At 40.5% G+C, this 27,489-nt stretch overlaps 1 protein-coding gene across 4 annotated transcripts; it reads right to left on the bottom strand.

Annotated features, from left to right (window-relative positions):
• Positions 1 to 121: 121 nt before the first annotated feature.
• osbpl1a (oxysterol binding protein-like 1A) lies at positions 122 to 27,437 on the bottom strand. Of its 4 annotated transcripts, none has more exons than XM_036978130.1 (29): positions 26,797 to 27,437; positions 22,425 to 22,554; positions 22,103 to 22,188; positions 21,932 to 22,006; positions 21,664 to 21,775; positions 21,415 to 21,500; positions 21,107 to 21,251; positions 20,907 to 20,974; positions 20,753 to 20,797; positions 20,542 to 20,615; positions 20,294 to 20,357; positions 20,086 to 20,187; positions 18,167 to 18,289; positions 17,742 to 17,823; positions 17,332 to 17,438; positions 11,092 to 11,254; positions 10,426 to 10,591; positions 9,123 to 9,198; positions 5,205 to 5,339; positions 4,928 to 5,025; positions 4,616 to 4,798; positions 4,393 to 4,500; positions 4,194 to 4,283; positions 3,927 to 4,050; positions 3,453 to 3,566; positions 3,158 to 3,281; positions 2,012 to 2,102; positions 1,767 to 1,811; positions 122 to 1,472 (listed from the first exon to the last, which is right to left on the bottom strand). In XM_036978130.1, the coding sequence occupies exons 2-29, from the start codon at positions 22,546 to 22,548 to the stop codon at positions 1,370 to 1,372; spliced, it is 2,913 nt and encodes a 970-aa protein (XP_036834025.1). In that variant the 5' UTR covers positions 22,549 to 22,554; positions 26,797 to 27,437; the 3' UTR covers positions 122 to 1,369. The 4 variants fall into 4 exon arrangements, with proteins under 4 accessions (XP_036834025.1, XP_021459653.2, XP_021459654.2 ...); XM_021603978.2 differs by having other exon boundaries at positions 1,791 to 1,811; positions 26,797 to 27,436; XM_021603979.2 differs by lacking the exon at positions 1,767 to 1,811.
• Positions 27,438 to 27,489: the final 52 nt, after the last annotated feature.

Below are 27,489 nucleotides of genomic sequence, written 5' to 3'. Positions count from 1 at the left end.
AAGCTTTCAATGATAACAAAGCTTTCAACTTTCAATGTTCTCTATGGAACATAGATTGACTTCAAGAACCACCAGAGCCATGCCAAAGTAAGGCATTTAATTAACAAAATGAACAAACTTGTTTACATTTAGAAGTTAGTTATTTTATTATACTCATTATTTACCAAGTTAAAGGGTCATGCTAATAACTGTATTGTACTACCTCTGCATACATTTTCTCAGATAACTTCAAAGTACCAGATAACTTGATAACAGGGTTTCCCCCCTATAACCATGATACAAAGTCTCACAACCATATTACACTAGCCCTATTGTTAAATTACATAACAGTCCATAACTTAGATTATTCTCTATTATGACCCATGTCCTATAGGATCCCTTCACAGTTGAAAAGAGGAATGTAAAATGACAGCTGTTAGAGAATAGACAGGGATAGTCCTCTGTTTAGATAATTGCATAGCTGCTCTGAAAAATGTAATGGAAAGGAATTGTGCATAAAACATGTAACTACCATAACCTTTAGAGATGAGTTAATTTTCCCCCGCAATGATTGTCATGAGCAGATCTTGTAGTGATGATCATAATTTTTTTCTTCCTACAATCAATGGAGCAATCGACCAAAATATTAACAATCCACTGTGTTATGCATCAGTCAATCAGTGACCTCACAAATGAATGTGAGCATTGAAGGACTAAAAAGTCATGGGAATGAGGATCAGCAACAGTTGAGCTGTGGGATAATACTAAAATATAAGTAAAGAAAGTGTTATAAACTAACAAAAAAATCCCAACCACTGAGAATATGTACATTATGTGAGTGCAGTTCTTTTTTGTAACAAACATTTTATGAAGTTGTTAACACAAAACAGCTGTACATTACATTAAGAGCAACAGATTTAGTATGTGGATAGTGTATGTTCCTAAAGGGCCAAGGTTGTAGGCTTGTGCAAATAGAATACTGTATGATAGATCACACCATACACAATCAAAGCACTGCATCATGAAGTTAAAACAAAACAGCGACTCAAATCATGTACCCCTGTCAACCAAGCTACAATGGAGTGAATACACGTGCTAAAAAGTAAATGATCTAAAATGGCTGCATGAAATGTGACCGAATGCTACATTTTTAAGCATGTTTAACAGCTGAACATTTTGTATTACAAAATCATCAATTATTGTTATATTCATACACAGTATTTTAATTGTAATAAATTAAGACTTTATTGTATTAATCTCCTATTTGCATATTGGATGTAATTAACTGGTCTAAAAAAATGAATTAGTGGAATGTAATCACATAATAGATAAGGAAGTTGACGTGGATAAGAATAAATCTCACTATTCAAGGAATGTTCATTAGTGTCCATTAATAAATATCAGGTAATAGAGAATAGTTGCGGTCCCAGTAGCCAGTGGAGAACAACCAGTCCTGGTAGCCGTTGTGGGGATTCTGACCCTGATGAAACCACCTGGAGATACAGAAGGGATACAGTGAGCATTGGTGGGTAGGGGGGAGTCAGGATTTCATCATGTAATTTTATGAATGAGAGTTAGTATCTACATTACATTTAGCATTGCATAAGTGAAAAAAACAGTATGTCTAAAAAGATAATCATGCATTGGTTGTGTAATAAATAGTCAGTGGGTGTGTATGCAATTATTTCCAATTTGAGATCAGAACTGATGCATGCACAGTATGTATTAGCACAAGTAGATGGCGCTACCACACAAGTTTGACAGTGCAGAGCACATGTAAGGCACACCATAGAAGAGCAAGCAACTCAAACCTGGGGCCAAGGGCAGGGTTTCTTCACATCAAAGCAAAGGTGCAATACAGATAACATGACAATGGAAGAGAAAAGTAGGACTTTGCATTAGTATAAAGCAGTAAATCAGATACCAAAGGAGAAATGGATTAAATGAAGGGATACCATATTAAAATGATATTTGTGTACATTGAGAATATAACAAATTCAATTGTCAAAACATGTATTTCTCTCAGTCTTACTTTGTTTTCCACTCGTCATCAGATTTGGAACGGGTTTTGCGTGCAGCTCTCTGTTTCTCTTCTAGCCTCTTCTTCTCCTCACTTGCAAGATCTACAAGGAGAACACAAGGGGTTTTTACAGATCTACCTTAGATTAACTGTGCACTCAGTGCTAAATCTACAGCACCAGGTGTCACAGGAAGGCCAAGAAGATCATCAAGGACCTCAGCCACCCGAGCCACAGCCTGTTCACCCATCTACCATCTAGAAGGCGGAGACAGAACATGTGCATTAAAGCTGGGACAGCTTCCATCTCCAGACCATCAGACTGTTAAACAGTCATCACTAGCTGGCCTCTACCCGGTATCCTGCCCTGAACCTTAGAGACTGCTGCCCTATGTACATAGTCATTGAACACTGGTCACTTTAATAATGTTTACATACTGTTTTACCCACTTTATATGTATATACTGTATTCTAGGCATGGCTCATCGTATTGGGGCGGCAGGGTAGCCTAGTGGTTAGAGCGTTGGACTAGTAACCGGAAGATATATATAGATATCTACTGCACAACCTTTTCATACGATCTATATACACAGTATATGTATTGTTGTATACTTTTTTGCGCTGTTGTCGATGTTTGTATCATGTCTGTGCTGCTGCCATGTTGTGTTGCTACTGTGTTGTTGTGTTGCTGCCATGCTATGTTGTGGTCTTAGGTCTCTCTTTATGTAGTGTTGCGGTGTCTCTTGTCATGATTGTTTGTTTTGTCCTATATTTTTAATCCCAGCCCCCATCCCCACAGGAGGCTTTTTGACCGGTTTATTAGGCCGTCATTATAAATAACAACTTGTTCTTAATTGACTTGCCTAGTTAAATAAAAGGTTCAATCAAATAATACAAAATAAAAATGACAATTTTTATACATGTATATCCAGACTCTGCTATTGATCGTTCTGATGTCTTAATTTCTTGTATATTTTTTTAAATGTTTACTTTTGTATTGTTATTGTACTGTTAGATATAGAGCTGCACTGTTGGAGCTAGAGACATAGGCATTTTACTATGCCTGCGATAACATCTGCAAATCTGTGTACACGACCAATAAAATTTGATTTGAAACCAAGTGTTTGCAGATGATACACAAGCACGTATCCTGATTCTTACCAATATCTCCGTTCTCCATGGCTCGTATGTCTGGCCTCAGCCTGCAGTCTGTCTTTGGGATGAGCCCCTCCATATCCTTATCCAGCTCATTCAGTTGCATGGCAAAAGACGTGAAGCTGTACATCTACAAATACATGCACACAAAAAAAACTGTTTCCAGGACTGAATATTTCAATACAAAGCTGTGAAGACTGTAAAATTATGCTTTATGATCTTGAGGTTTCTAAGCCTCTGCATCTTTGTATGCTTGAATACACCATCCATCTAAACAGGAGTGTTTTCTTATGTGTCTAACCTCTATAGAGTTTTCTGGTCTTGGGGCTATCCTCCACAGGAGCTGGCTGCCTGGGATCACCTCTACGGTGTCAGCCTCTGGTAGGGGGATCTCCTCCACCTCCTCACCAGAGCCCTGGACAACAGCACAAATGTATTTAGCTTTATTTAAATCAGGGAGTCGCTATTGGGACCAGGGTCTCTTTGACGAGGGAGCCCTGCATATACAATTTCATAAAATACATCCAAAAACGAATGCAGGAAAACAAGAGGAGCACTCCACTGAAGCTCTTCTACCTAAAACTGTAAGAGTTGTCATAACACAGTACATGTTTTTTTAATTCTACACTTTCAACATGTTTAACTTGACACCCAGCACATTACATTCTTGGGAGTAACAAAAACCCTCAGGAATGGAGAACTTGAAAGCATTTGTTTGCCACGTAATGGGGATTACATGAGTTTATGGGGTTTACACACCCGTTTACATACACACCTGTTTACAGCTTTTATTTTCCTCTGCCCTCTTCCCACTTCTCTTATGTGCCTCCAATGCAGCAGAATCCACTATGTACATACACTCTGTCCACTTTCCATAGAGAGAACAGACCTTCTTTTTGCTTTGCCAAAAACACAAATACTGTCGGTTTAAAAACTGCAGACATCACTGCCAATATGGCAACATGCTGGAGAAATATATGAAAAACAAGAGGTACTTTGATAGGCTGGCTAAATCAAAGCCGCCACAACATTAAAATCATACCTTTTGTCCAGAATGTAGCCTTCAACTTTGTGCAATTCCTTGCCAAAAAGGCCACAGGGTTTGAAATTCAGACAGCATCTTTCTCCAGTTCTGTGAAAAAAATGTAGAAATACCATTAAATAATTTCCCCTTTCATACTTCCTCATTCACACATTACACTTCCTATCTTAGTCTAAACATGTGAGAGTGTTTCCCTTACTTGTGGTTGAGAACCTCCAAGTTGCCATACTGCTCAATCCACAGCTGCCCCACAATGATGTTGTGGACGCAGCATGTAGGGTTTGTCCATGTGTAGGCCTCATTATACCTGGAAGTACAAATAACTCTAAAACAACATGTCTTTGAACAATACATTTTGGCTTCACACGGACAACATGAGAAAACATCACAACTATTGTTAGTGCATGAATGAGCATGCTTACCTGGGCAGCTCCAGTGTGATGATGCCTTTGGGTTCAGCCTCCACGCTCTTTCCCCAGAACTTGAGTTTGGGGTAGATGGAGCCGTGGAACACAAAGTCTTTCTTCAGGCCTTCGGCGTGGAACGCACTGACTGGTGGGTGGTGGCTCACCTGCTCTGAGATCAACCTGAACCCCAGGTCTTCTCTGCCATAGAAAAGGGTGGGGATTGGGAGGGTAAGAGAAGTATCCAATGCTGTAAAATGGCTGGCTCAACACTTCTCATCCTCCAAATAAATCATCAGTCCTAGAGATGTACTCCTCCCTCACTCTTACCTGACCAGTTCGTAGGTCTCTCCCAGTAGCGGGTTGAAAGGTTTTCCAGTTCTCTCCCACTGGGAAGCCACAGCAGAAACAGCAAACGCTGCCACACACTGTCAATGCAAAACAGATTACTTGATGTAGAGACTTTTCATTACTCTTTTTTCCCCTACATGCAGTATGTGTGTTATACCTACCTATGCTTGTCGCTCTCAATTTATGTGTACCAAAACGTTGACAAAAATAAATCAATAATCAAACTCGTGATCCAGATCATTTCTCTTGTGTGTACCTTCATCCTCTCTATGGAGTCAGAGGAGGCGTTGGCCTGGTGGATGAGGTACGTGTGCTCCATGTACTCTGTCAGACGCTGCAGGAAGCTCAGGGGCTCATTAAAAATCACTGGCATGGTAATCTTAGACAGCTCCTGAGAGAGAGAACAAGAGAAAGAAAGAGAGAAAACGGAAGCACAAGTAGTTGTACTACGTGAATCACATTTTCAAACCATTAAATAAGAAAGTCTCTTGGAATGAGGAATAAGCAGTGATGCAATGCACCATGGAAAGGTCGCATAATTCAAACTTCCCATAGGCTCATCATAGCATAATAAGCTATAGCGAAACAATCGAATGTAATGGTGTAAATGTAAATACTAGTGTATACTGTTTTAAAATGCACACATAAATCCTACTCAGAGCATCAATTAGTCCATACAGAACCAAAAAAAGCTGAAGCACTGACATTTAATCCGTTACAGTACTGTGCCATGGCTAAACATTGAACAGGATTAGTTTTCATACTAGGGTTATGTATGTATGTATGTATGTATGTATGTATGTATGTATGTATGTATGTATGTATGTATGTATGTATGCATGTATGTACAGTGCCTTGCCAAAGTATTCGGCCCCCTTGAACTTTGCGACCTTTTGCCACATTTCAGGCTTCAAACATAAAGATATAAAACTGTATTTTTTTGTGAAGAATCAACAACAAGTGGGACACAATCATGAAGTGGAACGACATTTATTGGATATTTCAAACTTTTTTAACAAATCAAAAACTGAAAAATTGGGCGAGCAAAATTATTCAGCCCCCTTAAGTTAATACTTTGTAGCGCCACCTTTTGCTGCGATTACAGCTGTAAGTCGCTTGTAGTATGTCTATCAGTTTTGCACATCGAGAGACTGACATTTTTTCCCATTCCTCCTTGCAAAACAGCTCGAGCTCAGTGAGGTTGGATGGAGAGCATTTGTGAACAGCAGTTTTCAGTTCTTTCCACAGATTCTCGATTGGATTCAGGTCTGGACTTTGACTTGGCCATTCTAACACCTGGATATGTTTATTTTTTAACCATTCCATTGTAGATTTTGGTTTATGTTTTGGATCATTGTCTTGTTGGAAGACAAATCTCCGTCCCAGTCTCAGGTCTTTTGCAGACTCCATCAGGTTTTCTTCCAGAATGGTCCTGTATTTGGCTCCATCCATCTTCCCATCAATTTTAACCATCTTCCCTGTCCCTGCTGAAGAAAAGCAGGCCCAAACCATGATGCTGCCACCACCATGTTTGACAGTGGGGATGGTGTGTTCAGCTGTGTTGCTTTTACGCCAAACATAACGTTCTGCATTGTTGCCAAAAAGTTCCATTTTGGTTTCATCTGACCAGAGCACCTTCTTCCACATGTTTGGTGTGTCTCCCAGGTGGCTTGTGGCAAACTTTAAACTACACTTTTTATGGATATCTTTAAGAAATGGCTTTCTTCTTGCCACTCTTCCATAAAGGCCAGATTTGTGCAATATACGACTGATTGTTGTCCTATGGACAGAGTCTCCCACCTCAGCTGTAGATCTCTGCAGTTCATCCAGAGTGATCATGGGCCTCTTGGCTGCATCTCTGATCATTCTTCTCCTTGTATGAGCTGAAAGTTGAGGGACGGCCAGGTCTTGGTAGATTTGCAGTGGTCTGATACTCCTTCCATTTCAATATTATCGCTTGCACAGTGCTCCTTGGGATGTTTAAAGCTTGGGAAATCTTTTTGTATCCAAATCCGGCTTTAAACTTCTTCACAACAGTATCTCGGACCTGCCTGGTGTGTTCCTTGTTCTTCATGATGCTCTCTGCGCTTTTAACGGACCTCTGAGACTATCACAGTGCAGGTGCATTTATACGGAGACTTGATTACACACAGGTGGATTGTATTTATCATCATTAGTCATTTAGGTCAACATTGGATCATTCAGAGATCCTCACTGAACTTCTGGAGAGAGTTTTCTGCACTGAAAGTAAAGGGGCTGAATAATTTTGAACGCCCAATTTTTCAGTTTTTGATTTGTTAAAAAAGTTAGAAATATCCAATAAATGTCGTTCCACTTCATGATTGTGTCCCACTTGTTGATTCTTCACAAAAAAAAATACAGTTTTATATCTTTATGTTTGAAGCCTGAAATGTGGCAAAAGGTCGCAAAGTTCAAGGGGGCCGAATACTTTCGCAAGGCACTGTATGTATGTATGTATGTATGTATGTGTGTATGTGTGTGTACGTACAGTGGGGCAAAAAAGTATTTAGTCAGCCACCAATTGTGCAAGTTCTCCCACTTCAAAGTTACAGGCCTCATCTTTTTATCATAGGTACACTTCAACTATGACAGACAAAATGAGAAAAAAAAATCCAGAAAAATCACATTGTAGGATTTTTAATGAATTTATTTGCAAATTATGGTGGAAAATAAGTATTTGGTCAATAACAAAAGTTTCTCAATACTTTGTTATATACCCTTTGTTGGCAATGACAGCGGTCAAATGTTTTCTGTAAGTCTTCACAAGGTTTTCACACACCGTTGCTGGTATTTTGGCCCATTCCTCCATGCAGATCTCCTCTAGAGCAGTGGTGTTTTGGGGCTGTTGCTGGGCAACACAGACTTTCAACTCCCTCCAAAGATTTTCTATGGGGTTGAGATCTGGAGACTGGCTAGGCCACTTCAGGACCTTGAAAATGCTTCTTATGAAGCCATTCCTTCGTGTGTTTGGGATCATTGTCATGCTGAAAGACCCAGACACGTTTCATCTTCAATGCCCTTGCTGATAGGAGGTTTTCACTCAAAATCTGACGATACATGGCCCCATTCATTCTTTCCTTTACACGGATCAGTCGTCCTGGTCCCTTTGCAGAAAAACAGCCCCAAAGCATGATGTTTCCACCCACATGCTTCACATTAGCTATGGTGTTCTTTGGATGCAACTCAGCATTCTTTGTCCTCCAAACACAACGAGTTGAGTTTTTACCCAAAAGTTATATTTTGGTTTCATCTGACCATATGACATTCTCCCAATCTTCTTCTGGATCATCCAAATGCTCTCTAGCAACACTTCAGACTGGCCTGGACATGTACTGGCTTAAGCAGGGGGACACGTCTGGCACTGCAGGATTTGAGTCCCTGGCGGCGTAGTGTGTTACTGATGGTAGGCTTTGTTACTTTGGTCCCAGCTCTCTGCAGGTCATTCACTAGGTCCCCCCGTGTGGTTCTGGGATTTTTTCTCACCGTTCTTGTGATCATTTTGACCCCACGGGGTGAGATCTTGCGTGAAGCCCCAGATCGAGGGAGATTATCAGTGGTCTTGTATGTCTTCCATTTCCTAATAATTGCTCCCACAGTTGATTTCTTCAAACCAAGCTGCTTACCTATTGCAGATTCAGTCTTCCCAAGCCTGGTGCAGGTCTACACTTTTGTTTCTGGTGTCCTTTGCCAGCTCTTTGGTCTTGGCCATAGTGGAGTTTGACTGTTTATGTGACTGTTTGAGGTTGTGGACAGGTGTCTTTTATACTGATAAGTTCAAACAGGTGCCATTAATACAGGTAACGAGTGGACGGCAGAGGAGCCTCTTAAAGAAGAAGTTACAGGTCTGTGCGAGCCAGAAATATTGCTTGTTTGTAGGTGACCAAATACTTATTTTCCACCATAATTTGCAAATAAATTCATTAAAAATCCTACAATGTGATTATGGATTGTTTTGTTGTTGATTACCCTCCCCGGCTACTGAACCACATTCCACATCAGGATTATGACATGCTCTGTGCAGTAGCCCAAGAAAAGACACACAGTTGTATAGATGTACGTTACTTACTGAACAAAACATCAGTATAAGATTGACTGAGCTTAATACAGGGACTATTATGGCCACAATAAAGCAGAATGCCAGTTGGTAGCTCACCATGCCAATGCATTTCCTCAGGATACTCCAGATGCTTAAGTCATTTCTGGAGAACATGGGTGCTGGTAAACTTGTTCTGGAGTGAGGGACATCATACACACACACATAAAAGGTAAATGTACAAATGACACAAGTAACACCGTGCGCTCTGTTGACTTTGAATCTATCCTTATGGTACAGTGATCTGAGTTTCATTGGATTAGACCTGTAACAGATGCTATATCACTAATGCAGGAGTCATATCTTATTCAGGACAATATAGTCTGCTGAGTGCAACAAAAGCCTTCAGTTTTGTTTCAGGCACATGCAGAGCGGACTATTGGACTAAGGCCCAGGTCTACAATCAACACCCCTATACAAGGTGTCCAGTAGCCAGCCATGGAAATATCTGCTCCTTGAGACCTTCACTGCTACTCTATTTATGGTTGGAGTAATTTGACCGACACATGTATATTCATATGAACACCTACATTCAACATGAATTCTTGCTCACACAAAGACAGCGGAAGAAGATAAAAACATGTGGATACTCTAGTTCACACATCCCATTTAGTGAATATGCTATTTAATTAACTTCCTAACTGCCAGTCTGGTTGAGTTTGGCTATTTCAACCACCACAGGTTGTTGTTTTTCATGTTTCTTTCTTTGAGACACTGAACGAGACCGAGTGGAAAAAGCAAATCAAATTAACGGCCATCCTAAAAACCTGCCCTGCCCTCCACTCCTATACCCTGATCAGCCTCCAGACTGAAGGGACCAGTGAACATAGGATCCTACCGAGTTCCGATTACTGCATTACATTGTGACCTCAATGTTTAACTGGTCCTACACATTGCTCGGCCTTCTCAATGGAGAGCCTTTCTCCTGCCTGGACGGCTCGCTAAATTATTCACGCCGACTGACTTGGCAGGAACAGGGAAAACCCTCAAAATAACCCATAGGTATGATCCTGGCAGTCTAGGAACACAAGTAAACAAGCAGTAAGGTAAAGAACAAGACTTAGCTTCAGGACCTGGAAGAAACTCCACCTCTGTATTTTTTACAGAAAGGGTTTCTCTCAAATGGAAAGTCAGGGACAAAATGTTCATTAACAAACAAAAATATGACTTAAAAGTTAAGGTATTGTGCAAAAAGGCAAAGTGACTTTTCTTTCCATGTTCAATCCAAATCGGAAGCTTCTACCTTCCAGTAAAAACAGCTGTGTAATGTAAACAGGACGCCTGTCTGTGTGTGCTTGGATGTAGGGTGGATGGGATAGAAGCTGGGTGGGTAGGAGGGGTGTGTCAGGGGGGCTCATCTCACCTGTGCCTCACGATCCCATTGGGTTGGGACTCATCCTGATGGTGATCCTCTCGAGACATGTTGGTAGGGCTGCTGCGCTCGCTGCTGAACAGGACAGAGCCTTCCTCGTCGAATGAATGGCTGGCCACCGTCTCAAAGCCGCTCAGAGAGTGCTCCGATTCAGAGTCTGAGAGGGAAAGGTATAAGCAGGCATGTTGTAAAGACAGGGACTAGAAATATGAGGGACAGTGCTATGAATGACTGCCTGTCGCTATCGGCAACTGACACTTTTCCCTGAGCCTCCCTAAAGCCCTGAGGGGAGAAACCTAATCTCTGGATCGAGTTGCATTTAAAGTGCCCTGAACCAACAGATGAAGGCATCGGTCAATCGATCATTACAAAAATCATCCTAAACATCATCACAGGCCATCTTGTAAAGGACTGTTATAAGCATTTTCAAAGTTGAATACTATATTGTAGGAATGTAGGCATTGCTCAACTGCAACTAAATTGGTGCACACACTACATTCAAACAAGCAAGTCATCTTAGCACAACATGTAAACACAAAAGGTCATAAAATACATGAACAGCTAAAGGCATCAAGAAAATAATCAGTGTCAAACAGGTGAGGCAAGTTCTCTCACTTTAAATCAATCCGATTGTAAATAAAAACAAGCCATACTCACCAGACACAGCGTCGTGGAAGTCATCCTCACTGAGCGCGCCCTGTGGAGAAGAGCCTGTGACAACGGACTGCTCAAGTTCGTGGTGCTCTGTAGCCAGAGTCTGTAACGCTTCAGACAGGATCTTATTCTTCTCCACCTCCTGCTCCAATTTCAGACTGCGCACCTGAACCACACACACAATAATTAATAATCATACAGTATATGTTTGATGGCACGTCATGGCCTACAAATATCAACACCGAAAAGCAAGTTACAGTATACAGTGAATAGAGTATAGATATCAGCAGAGATCTCTGTACGGATGAGAGGACCTATATTGTGTAGGTCTGTAGACAACAAGATTAGCATACTAACTGATCACTCTTATTACTGTGCTCAGATCAGCAGACAGACATCAGAGGGCTAGAGTGAAGCAGTGATGAGAGGAACAAGACATGTTTGGTTGTAGTGGAGGACAGGTGCCTGAAGCCTGCCATCTCAAATGGCTGTCCAGAGAACATGACCCTCGTGGAACAGAGGAGATCAGATGACCACAATAGGCAAGGAAATGGCCAATTAGACATACTAGTTACTAGATCTTCTTTGAAAATACAATACATAAAAATATACTTTTCTATAACTGTTGATTGTTGAACCCTGGCCCCCGACCACTTCCTGTTGCGTGGCACAAGTTTGTTTAGTTTTGATTGTAGTGAGAGCCCTCAAGATGTAGCTAGCTCCCCTGCCTCTCCCCTTTCTGTGTCCCAAATGTGTCATTTGCACTCCGACCTGTGAAAGTTTTCGCTAGCTAGCGTTCGCTACTAAAAGGTAGCGAACACTGAGGTATAAGGGTCAAGTGCGGTGTTATTGGGGTTTGTTAAAAACAGGACAACGTGCGTGGATCACTGCTATGAAGGTCTGGCTACATTTCACTTCAGGTAACGTAAACGTGTTATTTGATTAGCTAATATGCTAGCTATAAGTTTTCCACTAAGTGTCTGAAGGCCTAGCTAAAGCCGTCTATGCCACCCAAAAATAACTTTGTGCAACAGGAAAATAAATGTGATTGTGGGTTGCTGTAACATCTCTATCTAGTTAGCCAGTAGCTAGCTTAACTCTTGACTAGCTAACATTTGAATAGCTAATTATGTGAGACAATAATAGCTACATCCATGTATTGTTGCTAAGCTACCATAGCTGCGTTCTGTGCAAACAACTGATATAGCTGTAGCTTTTTACCTACAAAGCTGATGGGGTGGCTTGTCAAGTTAACCCCGTAATGGACCTTGCACTAACTAACTAAGTATTATAGAGGACTTGGCTACATTATTTTATAGTATTAGGCTTAACGTTAAGACACTGTAGCTAGCTATATGCTAGCCCATAATCATAAGCCTAATGTCTCTACTACTACAGTTCAGTTCCATTCCCATGTTTGTGTTGCCCGGGCTGGGACTTAAACCAGCAAATTTCCAGCTGCTGGTCTACCTCACCAACCTCTGTCTCTCAATCCTGGTCCCGGGGACCCAAAGGGGTGCACCTTATTATGTTTGGCTTAACACTACACAGCCAATTCAAATGATTAACATATCTAGTGTTGATGATTTAAAACAGATGTGTAGTGGTAAGGCAAAAACAAAAATGTGCACCCCTTTGGGCCCCTAGGACCAGGAAACACTGCTCTATGACTAGACTACTACAGGGGCAATGAATAAGTGTGGTGCCATGACTACAATGGTTCAAGCCCAGGATGACAAAAAAAAATGGGTATGAAATTGAACTGGCAGCTGGAAGGATCCTTGTACCATCTCCTGCCATTGTGTCCTTGAAAGGCACTTAAACACCCCCCCCCCCCCTCCCCCTAGGGGTGCTGCACTGCAGGGTGTTGGGAAAAGCAGAAGACACATTTCCAGTCTAACCAGTGGACAATAAAGTATCTATTCTGTTCTTGTCACAAGAAGACTCAAGATCTCTACACCCACACTGCTGTTGTCTCTACTGCAGCACTGTACATGGATGGATTCCTTGTATTGTACTACATTGCCATTACACTATATTTGGATACTATTTAAATTGTGCTATGTAAATTATTCTGCATCTTCAGAACAAAAACTTTTAGTTCATTACTATGCCTATTATTACTGAGTATTAATGTGAATTACTTGTTTATTGTGAAATATTATTAGTCTCATTATCACAATCAAATTTTAACATGTTTACTTTGTCAACAAATGGGAGAGCCGCAATGAGAGCTACAATTATACCTTTGAAGATGGGTTGAATGGAATACTAACTGCAATCTCACCACTATCCAGGCCAAGTAGCCCACGTCTTCTGAAGTGTCTGTCTGGCTAGCTCCGCCTCTTCCATACACTGACTAGGCTACATGTAACGGCGCTTTTCCATTTTTTCTAAGTAGACTGTTTACTTTTCTGCTTGTAACGTGCATTTGACATGTTGCGTTCTCTAGGGGAGATTACATCCGGGGGGATAGCTGAGTGGGGACGGGCGTTTTAGTTTGTTATTATTAGTTTGTTATTATTAGTTTGTTATTGTTTACATTCCAAAAAAAAGGTCTATACCTCAAATATACCTCATGACCATACAACTTCTCCTTTCCAAAAACTGAATATCTTGGATCCATTGAAACACTGGCTTGGCTGGTACTCTGCATAAAGCCAGATATATGAGTCTAAAAATTGAAATACATTTCAAGAGACAGCAAGGATAGAGTTTCTGGTGAGGGCAACTCAAAGTCGTGAAGGTAGATACACACACCACAGTGAACTACAGTACAGCTCAACTGTAACCAAGGCTGGGAATTGATGGGAGCGGAAGCAGACTTACAGATAACGTAAGGTAGCATATAGACAAACAGCAAGTTGTCTCTGAGGACTTGGTAGAATTCTGTCTAGGCCTCCACTAAGATCCACTGAAATATCTCATTCAATGTTAACAACTAACAGCCTGAATGTAATGGATTAATTAACAGCAACAGCACAGGCAGTAAGTAACTACTTTAGGACCAATCTGCTCAACAGTTTTATAACGAGAGATTATGCAATAATCAGAGTCACATCCTGTGCAACTTCAGTATAATTATAAATAGCATATTCAACATCATATGATAACCAGGAAGCTTATGATATTATTATTATACCTTGCTTTGGTGAGGGTTCACCAATAAAGAGAAAAAAATCCAAACTGAAGTAATGAAACGACAGATTTCATTTACAAAATCATGCAAAATGTCTGTCCAACTGCTAGTCATCGTTAGTCCTTGTAACACTGCAATAACATTGCTGATTCCCAAACACATAAAAGTAAAGTTATATATATATATATATATATGGCAGTATCATCCTTGTTATCATACTTAAACAACATTTACAACCAAAAGATGCAGTAGCAGTGAGTCACAGTGAAACAGTCACACTTCAAACCAGGAACCAACTACAATAACACAATCACTGCAAAGCTCACTGAACTCGAGTCGCAAATAAACTCACAATAAATGTAGCCTCCTCCATATGCTTTGCTGGTAAAGAGTTATTCCCATAGGATAGGCCTTCAGTGGGATACTGGCATTCGTCTGTGTGCTCACAGAACAGAGCACTGTTGAGGAGCCAGCAGCAACGACAACAGTAGCAGAATCACCCATCAGGAGATGCTGTGTTGGAATCACCAGATGATGGTACTGTAGTAGCACATAGCAGCAGTAGTAACAGTTGCCGTCCCAGTAGTTTGAGCTGGAGAGTGACTCTGAGCAATGGCGGATGTAGTTCTGTAGAGAATCACTTTCAGACACTCACTCCACCAGAGTGAGTTCAATCCTCCACAAAGCACTCTATTACATTGAAAGTCTAGTAATTTAGCAGACGCTCTATTCCTCTATGAAGTAGGCCTAGTCACACACACCCTCCCTCTCCACTCAAATGATTAGTGATCTCTGTACTGCATATCTTTCCGTCACCATCTGGCAGTGATGACACATGAACACATGTAGAAATGAGTGACACTCCTCTTCATTCTACCACATCATTAGTCTTAAATTCTTTCCATCTCTCTGTAATCTCTACATATCTGGGCTTTTGGGCAAAAATAAACACTACATTAGGCATTTCAACCTCACACAAACAGTTTGCGAGTCAAAACATCAGATATAATGTACAGTATGATGTAAATGCATGTGGACACATCAAATTGTGCCTCATTAATAGTTCGCCCTCAGGTCCATGTACAGTACACCATTGTATGGGAGAGCAACACCTTCCAAGGTCATGACTGCTGGTCACTTCATTACTGTAGAGTGTCTCCACAGCCTCCTTCACCCAAGAGCCATCTAGCTAGCACTGCTAGGCTGTAGAGCCCATCTCAAGGGGAAGCTAGGTAGCACTGCTAGGCTGTAGAGCCCATCTCAAGGGGAAGCTAGGTAGCACCGCTAGGCTGTATATCCCATCTCAAGGGGAAGCTAGGTAGCACCGCTAGGCTGTATAGCCCATCTCAAGGGGAAGCTTGGTAGCACCGCTAGGCTGTAGAGCCCATCTCAAGGGGAAGCTTGGTAGCACCGCTAGGCTGTAGAGCCCATCTCAAGGGGAAGCTTGGTAGCACCGCTAGGCTGTAGAGCCCATCTCAAGGGGAAGCTAGGTAGCACCGCTAGGCTGTAGAGCCCATCTCAAGGGGAAGCTAGGTAGCACCGCTAGGCTGTAGAGCCCATCTCAAGGGGAAGCTTGGTAGCACCGCTAGGCTGTAGAGCCCATCTCAAGGGGAAGCTAGGTAGCACCGCTAAGCTGTAGAGCCCATCTCAAGGGGAAGCTAGGTAGCACTGCTAGGCTGTAGAACCACATCTGGAAGCCACTGTTATGGAATGAGGCTGGAGCAATGGCTTCTTCTGCTTCACTGCTCATCAATACGGTTAGGTTCTAAATAAACAGAGTAAAAACTAACAGACAACTAGAAAAAGCTCAAACCAAGTTTATTCACCCAATGGGTCAAACAGCTGAAAAAGACAAATACATGTTCCCACCAGCACAAGTATTAATATCCCCCCTTTAGGTGGAGTCTCCTCCTTTTCAATAAACATTACATCTTTGTTGCTAGGCAGGAAATGAAGTGACATGGGTAATAAACTGTTCCTTCATGTGACCTGACCTCAGCCCCATTCCTCACTAATCCACAGCTATCCACCCTTATCAGTGACCGTAACCATGCGATTGCCTTTCCCCTTACTTAGTAGCCCATGGCTCATATACACCCTTAATTGAATCCACCATATACATTCCTCCTACATTTAACCCTTAAATTCCAGTGTAGCAAGTATTTGAAATTACAAACCAACAGAACACATTCACCACATGACCCTGTGATAGAAGCCGGAGAGACAGCTCAAATATTACAAGTTCAACTCAAAATGTAGGAGGCCGAAGTCTAAATAATGATTATAGTTCCAATGCATTGCACAGTCACTTATAATTATGTGATCGTTGAGACCTATAATACAACACAATCATTCTGAGCTGAAATAGACATTAGCGCCACTAACAATCTGGGAAGCCATGGGACACTCTGTAAAGTGTTAACAATGGTTGGCCCCTGACAGCTGTGACATCCTACACAGTATGGTTGATAATCTAGATGAATAATCCACCATAGCAATAGCAATCCATTTGCCTGCCAGATCACACATTTTTTAGGCCTACACCCAGATGCTCATTTCACCTTTTCCACACAATCATAGGTTAGGATGAGAATAGTAAAATAATGCAGAAAATAATAATAATAAAATAATAATAAAATAATATTATTAATAATAAAATAATGCCAATTCAATTGCACATTGTACATAACCAGCCAAGACTTAATGTTGTTTTTTTCTGTATTACACCTATCTATTCTCTACTGTATCTCTCCTGCATGTTTAGCGAGTCAAAACATCAGATATAATGTAAATGCATGTGGACACATATCAAATTGTGCCTCATTAATATCCCTAATGTTCTCCATCCCTATTCTGGAGCTCAACTCTGCTTGATTCTCTCTGTGCAAATCAAATGTTTGTAAACCACAGATTCTACTCTCATAGCACTGGGAAATGGGACACTGTGTTTTTGTGAGGTTGCGTGTATGCAAAATACTTCTGAATCTTTGTCCTCAGAGTGTATCCTCTGTAATCAAATGACTTTGTGAGCTCTTATCTGTAGTAAAAACGAAGTCTATTGGCAGAGCAACAAAGTTAGTCGACACAGAAGTGAAGTGACGTACCCCATCCTGTCTGGAGAAGAGGCTGAGGCAGTGGTTGAGATTAGAGTAGGTCTCACTGGACAGCTCACACACCTCCTTCATCTTCTGCAGCATCACGGGTGGCAGCTCTGAGGGGACAAACAAGACCACAGGACATTTTAGTGGTGTTCTGAGAGAGCAGTCAAATAGTGTTTAACGGTAACATAAAATGTACCACTAAAGTCTTGTTGGCTGAATTCAGCCGACATTTTAAAGGGCTATCGTTGCATCCTTGTCTTACACTAAATATGGGTCAATTGGTTTAGGCACGAGCTTCTATTGGAAGTGAAATACAATGAAAAGTGCAATTACATTTGACATTTATGCTATGAATGAGGGTATTGTACTACATGTCTGTGGCAATGGAGTTCCTATGAAAGAAAAGGCTTTACTCTCAGCAAGTCCATCTTCTTTTACCAAGGAGAGGAATGCTCCAACCTCCTTCTCCAGCTTCTGGTGACAAGCTTCAGCTGACTGCCAGGGAGGAGGCGGAAGAAAGAAGAGGGGAAATACATGACAACCATACTTAAAGGCATACTGAAACATTTGTATGTCTCTGCATGCAGTATGAAGGAAGTTAGAGAAAGTTTCGCCAGCCAATGCTAACTAATGTTAGCGCAATGACCGGAAGTCTACAGGTACGCTAGCATTAACTGTGAATATTAAGGATCTTAAGATTACCCATTACATGTCATTTAAAAAAATTGCAGAAGGAGAATTTACATTTTGACCATGAGAGAAGGATGGAGATGTGAGGAGAGACGGCAACAGACAAATAGCAACTATCAGATAAACAGGTTGTAGACTGGTATTTTACCTGTAATGATTCCGTCAGCTCTCCCACACTCAAGACTTCTTCCTCATCCTCCTCGCTGCCCTGATCCTGAGAGCAGTAGTGTGTACTGTAGGCAGAGTGTTCCTCCATAGCATCCATCCACCTCTGTAGGACAGAACAAACATGCACTCGTCTGAGCTGCACGATGGACTTAAGTACACTGTGCTGCTGCATGTTCTGCTCTTAGGCTAATAATTGGGCTCTCACATGACTTATGACAGGGGGAAAATTAGGTTATGAGAATAGCGTAATTTGTTGTCTGCGCGTATGTCAGACTGTTTGTAGGTTTATTCAAATGTAGGCTGTTTTTTTTCAAACAATGTTTTTGTTTGAAAAAATAAAAAATAAAATGTTCCTTAACTTATGAAAGCAATGAAAAGCAGTATTGATGATATTTGGGAAGTATTCAGACCCTTATTCTAAAATGTATTAAATTACTACACACAATACGCCAGAATGACAAAGCGAAAACAGGTTAAGATATTTTTTTGCACATTTATTTTAAAAAATGTACCTCATTTACATAAGTATTCAGACACTTTGCTATGAGACTTAAAATTGAAATCAGGTGCATCCTGTTTCCATTGATCATCCTTGAGATGTTTCTACAAATTGATTGGACATGATTTGGAAAGGCACACACCTGTCTATATAAGGTCCCACAGATGACAGTGCATGTCAGAGCAAAAGCCAAGCCATGAGGTCAAAGGAATTGTATGTAGAGCCCCCGAGACAGGATTGTGTTCGAGCCACAGATCTTGGGAAGGGTACCAAAAACATTCTGCAGCATTGAAGCTCCCCAAGAACCCAATGGCCTCCATCATTCTTAAATGGAAGAAGTTTGGAACCACCAAGACTCTTCCTAGAGCTGGCTGCCCCACCAAACTGAGTAATCGGAGGAGAAGTGCCTTGGTAAGGAAGGTGACCAAGAACCCAATGGTCACTCTGACAGAGCTCCAGAATTCCTCTGTGGAGATGGGAGAACCTTCCAGAAGGACAACCATCTCTGCAGCACTCCACTAATCAGGCCTTTATGGTAGAGTGGCCAAACAGAAGCCACTCCTCAGTAAGAGGCACATGACAGCCCGCTTGGAGTTTGCCAAAAAGCACCTAAAGGATTCAGACCAAGAGAAACAAGATTCTCTGGTCTGATAAAACCACATTTTTGGCCTGAAGGCCAAGCGTCACATCTGGAGGAAACCTGCCGCCATCCCTACGGTGAAGCATGGTGGTGGCAGCATCATGCTGTGGAGATGCTTTTCAGCGGCAGGGACTGGACGTCTTGTAAGGATCGAGGGAAAGATGAACGGAACAAAGTACAGAGAGAGAGAGATACTTGATGAAAACCTGCTCCAGAGCGCTCAGGACCTCAGTCTGGGGGCAAAGGTTCACCTTCCCACAGGACAACGACCGTAAGTACACAGCCAAGACAACGCAGGAGTGTCTTCGGGACAAGTCTCTGAGTGTCCTTGAATGGCCCAGCCAGAGCCCGGACTTTCTGGAGACCTGAAAATAGCTGTGTACTGACGCTCCCCATCCAACCTGACAGATCTTGAGATCATCTGCAGAGAAGAATGGGAGAAACCCCAAATACAGGTGTGCCAAGCTTGTAGTGTCATACCCCAGAAGACTCAAAGCTGTAATCGCTGCTAAAGGTGCTTCAACAAAGTACTGAGTAAAGGGTCTTAATACTTATGTAAATGTAACATTTCAGTTCTTTTTTTTGCTATATACATTTGATTTTTTTTTCTAAAAATCAGTTTTTGCTTTGTCTTTATGGGATAGTGTGTGTAGATTGATGAGGGGGGAAAACTATTTCAGCAATGTGGAAAAAGTCAAGGGGTCTGAATACTTCGATTGCACTGTACAGTAATAATTCAATAAACCAAACTATATCTCACTTTTCTTGTTGCCTCGGGGTCATTCTTGGGGGACACTTTGAAATGATGCACACTGTCATCAAAGCACTTGAGTGTGAAAAAGCAGTTGTCTCTAGCTTTGATCTGAAAAATAAATGGTAAAACAGTCATATTCTACCCTAATATTCCAGTAAATACAAATACTGTCACCATGTTAAATCTGATGAGAGAACAAACAATCAAGGCCTACCAAACAATGGGCTTGGGTCAGGGGCTTACAGCCTTGTCTTCGGACATTGGCAGCTGCATCCAACCTTAGGAGAGAGAGAGAATGAACGAATAGGGGTAAGATTCTAGTGTGGGTCAAGGGTGTCCTTTAGCAGTTGAATCTAACTTAAGATTCACTTCTTCTGTAGAAATTAATGTACCACTCATAGAACATCAGGAAGAGGTTCAAATGACCAAGCTTGTGTCTAAGGAAGGAGAGAGAGCACCTACTGTTTAGAGTACCAGGACAGAACCCCATCTTGGAGGACCACCCAGTAGGAACGCCAGCCTAAAAACCGGGAACTCTGACAGAAGGGTCAGGACAAGTTTGTGTTTATAAGTCATCAATCATGTACATGAAAATGTTATCAAGTGATAATAAGCTTTTCAATGTTGACAACATGATAGTGAAAATAGTGGATTTATCTGCAAACAACTGTACCTTCCAAAGGGCTCCTTCAAACATCTGGACATGGTGAGTCATACCCTTTGAGAGACAAGTTTAGAGACAACATTTGTAATGGTTGCTTTCTCCAACAACATAATGTGCGGTCAAGTCCGACTTCAATAATTTTCTTACATAACAAAACACTCACTTTATGAATATTGCTTTCCAGAATCTGCTTTATCTCTGTGTTGTTTGCAAGGTCAAACACAGTCTGATCTGTGCACAAGTCAAAGAAAAAGGAATCATTATACAGAAAACTATACCAGAACACCGGCACGGATGTTACAATAACCAACATGAAACTTCTAAGTATGTAACCTTTCATTTACTGACTGAGCCCATCTTTACCATTTTTGTTCTTGATGTTGGGGCTAGCACCCTTCTTTAGCAGTTTCAGGGCACATAGCTTCTGACCACGGTAGGCAGCGCAGTGCAGTGGGGTGTTACCCAAGAGATCACAGCAGTTCATGTCTGGAGGCTTTTTCCTGTTAAGCTAAAACAAGAGTGACAAAGAGAGCCTGTTGGGTAAAAAGACAAAACCGAGAAGGATATGTTTCTTATCATACACTGAGAGAAAAGTTATTATTTCGAAATTGGTAAAGTAACAGATATTGCGTGGACCCAAACTTTGTATTGAACACGAGTCAAGCACTCACCAGCTGTGACAGGGTCGAAAGGTCTCCCTCTCTCGCTGCGTCTAAAAGCTCTTCTTCTAGTTTTCGCTCCTCTGTCCTCTCCGCCGCTGAATGGATTGAGAAAGAATTAATGCTATAATTGACTCAAAGATTTGTAACAAACACTGATTCAGGTGCTTCTTTTTGGCCAACATAAAATAAGTTGATAACATACTCAGAATAGTTTGGACATATTACACTGTTATTAATATGTTATGAACATTCACTTACCTCCCAGCATGTTTTTGATATCCACATTCTGAGTGACATCTTTGGGAATCTGTGCTGTTCCATTGATGACAGTGGCACATGCATCATAGCTTAGCAGCAGCATGACAACCTCCTGAACAATGCATGATTGAGTTACTGGTTGAGTAAATGAATAAACACATGCATGGAATTCAACAGTGAATATCAAAAAGTCAAACATGCATATAAAATGAAAAATAAACTCAAATGAAGACAGACAGACGTCAAAATGTTTTGTACAATTTGGCACCTTTCTTCCGGTGAAGGCAGCTTTGTGCAGTGGTGTGTCTCCTACATTATTGGGCAAATTAACATCTGCTCCTGCCTGCAGGGAATATCCAACACACATTAATTCTGCAAAATATATATGTTTTAAACAATCATCCATCTCTTAATTAAAAATAGACGCTTCTTACTGTACCTTGAGTAATTCCTCCACCACTGCTCTGTGTCCAAAGTAACAGGCCAGGTGGAGAGGTGTCCATCCCAGGTTAGACTTACTCTTACCTGAGGACAGATTAGACACTCAAATTTCTGCCTAGCATTCCTGTGTAGATAGATAACAGTAAGTGTAACCATCCTGCAGGGTTATGCCCTTGGGCCTAAAGTTAGCTAAACCCTTTTTCTAGACCAACAATGGAAATAGATTAGACACACTCAAATTCCTCAATACTGTAGTATACTAATAAAGAGCTTCACTCATTCAAATAACTGACCAGCAGCAAGCAACTACTTCATGTTACCTTTGCAGTTGATGTTGAGGTTGGCCTCTTCTTTAATCTTGGACATGAGAAGCTTCTGGATGCCTGCAAGATCCCCATTTCTGGCATGACGCAGAAACTGGTCTTCTGGATCCAGATCCTCCATAGATAACTGAATAAGAAGACCACAGCACTGAAAGACTAAGATTTAGGCTACTACTCCTAATACTGATATACATTGCACATTCAACCAAACAAATGAAAATCAGATCTACTCTAGTACTAATTGAGATCATACAGTAAATGGAAAATGTAAGGTGGTCAGTTTCACTTCTGTCAAATGTAGCTTCTCTACAACAGTGCGAGAAATTCATTATCTAGGCTTTTTCAGCAACCAGACAGCAGCACCATACATGCAGTACACATTGTTACTCTCAAGACGCAAACAACTTGTGCTTTAATCATGGACAAAAATGTGTCTAGTTCATGTAGACACATGTAGACTACCTAATGCATTGTAAGGCCTATTTGGGTTAAAAGGTAAGGAACATTCCTAAATGAAAGATGTAACTGGACAAGGAAACAACACAAATTGAAAAGGTTTCCGTCACCCCACTAGCCTTGCAAGAAAAATAGTAAGCATACAGTTTCCTTATCGTAGACCACAAATAACATGTCTGGGATGCACCAGGGTGGGATGTGGCTATACAAATCTTGCTTCATATACTCTGCTGAAATGTTGCAAAGACAATCTGTCATACAATTATTTCTTTATTGAATGAAATAAGAAAGTTGCAGTAGAAGCATGCAAACAGATTTGCCTATGATTCCTATGTGTACATACAGTGGGGTCAAAAATTGACACCCTCGATAAACATGAGAAAAAAAATGACTGTATAAAATAAATCATTCATATACTGAGCTATATTGTATGTTCAAAACATTTGGGAAATTATAATATTTTTATACTAATACAATTGCTCAAAGAATTAGATTTTGTTTAAAAAAGTAATATTTCTTTCCTCAAAAAGGTAGGAGCCAAAATGATTGACAGCCCTGTTTTCAATTAGAGGTTGACCGATTATGATTTTTCAACGCCAATACCGATAATTGGAGGACCAAAAAAAACTGATACCGATTCAAGTCAGACAATTTATATATATATATATATATATATATATATATATATATATAAAATAATGACAATTACAACAATACTGAATGAACACTTATTTTAACTTAATATAATACATCAATAACATCAATTTAGTCTCATAAATAATGAAACATGTTCAATTTGGTTAAGTAAAAGTGCAATATGTGCCATGTAAAAAAGATAACGTTTCAGTTCCTTGCTCAGAACATGAGAACATATGAAAGCTGGTGGTTCCTTTTAACATGAGTCTTCAATATTCCCAGGTAAGAAGTTTTAGGTTGTAGTTATTATAGGACTATTTCTCTCTATACCATTTGTATTTCATATACCTTTGACTATTGGATGTTCTAATGGGTACTTTAGCATTGCCAGCCTAATCTCGGGAGTTGATAGGCTTGAATTCATAAACATCGCAATGCTTCAAGCATTGCGAAGAGCTGCTGGCAAACGCAGTAAAGTGCTGTTTGAATTAATGCTTACGAGCCTGCTACTGCCTACCACCGCTCAGTCAGACTGCTCTATCAAATCATAGACTTAATTATAATAACACACAGAAATACGAGCCTTAGGTCATTATTATGGTCAAATCCAGAAACTATCATTTAGAAAACAAAACGTTTATTCTTTCAGTGAAATACGGAACCGTTCCGTATTTTATCTAACGAGTGGCATCCATAAGTCTAAATATTGCTGTTACATTGCACAACCGTCAATGTTATGTCATAATTACGTAAAATTCTGGCAAATTAGTTCACAACGAGCCAGGTGGCCCAAACTGCTGCATATACCCTGACTCTGTTGCACAGAACGCAAGAGAAGAGACAATTTCCCTAGTTAAAAGAAATTCATGTTAGCAGGCAATATTAACTAATATTAAATATATATACACTTGTGTATTGATTTTAAGAAAAGGTGTTGATGTTTATGGTTAGGTACACATTTGTGCAACGACAGTGCTTTTTTTGTGAATGCGCTTGTAAATCACCCGTTTGGCGAAGTAGGCTGTGATTCAATGATAAATTAACAGGCACTGTAAAGCAGGACAAGCTAGATGAACTAATAATATCATCAACAATGTGTAGTTAACAAGTGATTATGTTAAGATTGATTGTTCTTTATAAGATATGTTTAATGCTAGCTAGCACCTTACCTTGGCTCCTTGCTGCACTCGCATAACAGGTAGTTAGCCTGCCACGCAGTCTCCTCGTGGAGTGCAATGTAATGTAAATCGGCCATGATCGGTGTCCAAAAATGCTGATTACCGATTGTTATGAAAACTTGAAATCGGCCCTAATTTAAAAAATAAAATAAATAAATAAAAATAAATAAATAAATAAAAAATAAAAAAATTGGCCATTCTGATTAAAATCGGTTGACCTCTACTTTCAATACCTCAACTTAAAAGGATAGCAGCACTGAGCCTTTTTCTAAAAAGTTTAATGAGTTGGAGAACACATTGGGAGGGATCTTATGCCATTCTGCCATAGAGAATCTTCCCATATCCTTGAGATCCCTTGTCTGCACTTAGACTGACTGCCCTCTTCAATTCAAAGCAAAGGTTTTCAATGGTGTTCAAGTCCGGAATATGAGATGGCCATTAACAACTTCTTTGTGGATTTTGATGAGTGCTTGGGGTTATTGTCTCACTGGAAGATCCACTTGCGGCCAAGTTTCAGCCTCCCGGCAGGGGCAACCTATTTTGGGCTAAAATGTCCTGGTACCGGGTAAAGTTCATGATGCCGTTGACCTTAACAAGGGCCCCTGGACCCGTGTAAGCAAGATAGCCCCATAACATCAGAGATACAGCACCATATTTTACAGTAGTTAGGCTTATGGGGATCTTTTCTGCTTATGCATTTTCATTTCGATGCCAAACCCACCACTGGTGTACGTGGCCAAAGAGCTCTATATTCATGTCTTCTGACTGGTGCGGTTCCAATCCAAGTGCCAAGGCCATTCAGCAAACGGCAGGCATTTACATTTGTTGGATGACATGAAAATAGAGCTCATTGGTCACAAACACCAGTGGTGGATTTGGTGTGGAAATGTGAATGCGTGAGCAGAAAAGAACCCCATACCTACTGTAAAATATGATGATGGATCTTTGATGTTATGGTGCAATTTTTAAATGGTTAATTGGCCACAAATCTACATTTTGCAAGATCCATCTCAGTCTCCGGACATAAAACGCATTGAAAACCTGTGGTTTGAACTGAAGATGGCAGTCCATAAGTACAGACAAGGATATCAAGGATCTGGAAGGATTCTGTATTGAGGAATGGTCTAAGATCCCTCCCAATATATTCTCCAACTCATAAAACATTTTAGAAAAAAGCTCATTGCCATTATCCTCGCAAGGTGAGGAATTAAAAATGGGTGTCAATCGTTTTGACCCATACCTTTTAGAATTTTTAAAAACGTGTTAAAAAAAAAAAATCTGTCTATGAGCAAGTGTATTAATTAGAATAAAATAATTTAGCATACAATATAATTCAGTATTTTAATTATATATTTTACAGTAATTTTCACTCACCTTCATAAAGGGTGTCAATTTCAGAACCTACTATACAGCAATTATGCTTCTAGGCTTACAGTTTAAAAAAAATCTAAACCAACAATGTAAAAATAAAACGTATATTATTATTATTATTTCTGTCGTCCCCTGGTTTTGAGCCATCTCACCACTGGTAAATGTAACATTCTAGAAATGAAAAAAAACATTGGCCTATCTTGTGACATCCTTGATTGAACCGCAAGATTATGAGAAGCCATTACTTAGCAAAACTAAGTATGTGACTAAATAGCTGATTTCAAATTTCCTGAAATTATCACAGGTGTTTGATGGGACGTGTTTGAAATGTTATCTGAAATGTTTAGGCTACAACATCATGATGTTTGCAAGTGGACAAGATATTGGGGGAAATAAACTCCCCACATGAAGACACATTTTTTTCATCACGTCACACATTGGGAAACCTTAAAAGACAAATAGATATATTTGTGAACAAACATTACTGATGATAGGATTAATTCCCTAATTGACATAAATCGTGAATGAGCTTGAAAGGTCAAGGGGTCGTGTTCAGTACGGAGACAACGTTTATGAACGAAGTGACACGTTTTACCTACTAAATACGACCCAGATAGTTTCAGAACATTATTGGCTACCTTAGGACTATTAACACCAACACTGGCCACAAACATGAAGACATGTAATGAAAGACACACAATTCAAAGAAAAACAAAATATGAACTAACCGTAAAAATCGTTCTGCGGGCGTCCTTCAGCCGGGGGATTGTTTTCGCAGTCTTTGCTGCTCAATTTCTTCAGAAGTAGGCTAGGTTACCATTAGCATGTGATTTTCTAATCCCTCGGTTGGAACTCTTCCTGTTTTGTGCGCTCTCGGGTGAAAGTGTTTCGCAATACGCATAAACTACCTACATCACAAGTCAGATCAGCAGGCCACATAGTTGGGAACTGTATCAAGCATCCTGCATTTCAGCCTTTAATTACAACGACAATTGATAAGTGCCAACTGCGAGCGTGTCACACATCTATGTTTACAGTGATCAGCTGATCTAAGGTATTCACGATGTGCACGCGCACTTGTCCCGGGCAAGTGTTGCATTATCAAAAATGCTCCTCTGATTACATTCATTTGATATTAATACGTCTGTACCCTATGTAAATCATAGACCTGTTTCTACTCAAATTGTATAGCGTAGTACAATGCATGTGTTATTCTTCTGGGATATACTTACCATATAATTAATTAATTTACTTTCCAACGCTTCAATATTTTCCAATACAAGCTATTAATTAATTATCGACGTGAGTGATTATGGCATTTTACTTTAATCATTTGAGTCCTTCCATTTCATATGGTAAACTAAACTGTGCCCCGGAAGCGCAAGGTTGTAGTGTTTCTTGGCCACGCGCAGAGACTGTGT

Source organism: Oncorhynchus mykiss, chromosome 5, assembly GCF_013265735.2.
Source record: "Oncorhynchus mykiss isolate Arlee chromosome 5, USDA_OmykA_1.1, whole genome shotgun sequence".
Classification (NCBI taxonomy): domain Eukaryota; kingdom Metazoa; phylum Chordata; class Actinopteri; order Salmoniformes; family Salmonidae; genus Oncorhynchus; species Oncorhynchus mykiss.
Note: the sequence above shows the minus strand (reverse complement) of the source record. Positions and strands in the feature narration are given on the sequence as shown.

Coding starts and splice junctions, on each gene's coding strand:
- osbpl1a (XM_036978130.1), bottom strand. CDS start 22,548: ATGGAGGATCTGGATCCAGAAGACCAGTTTCTGCGTCATGCCAGAAAT. Junction 20,358..20,541: donor CTGTCCTGGTACTCTAAACA/GTAGGTGCTCTC, acceptor CTCTCTCCTAAG/GTTGGATGCAGCTGCCAATG. Junction 10,592..11,091: donor CTTCCACGACGCTGTGTCTG/GTGAGTATGGCT, acceptor TTTCCCTCTCAG/ACTCTGAATCGGAGCACTCT.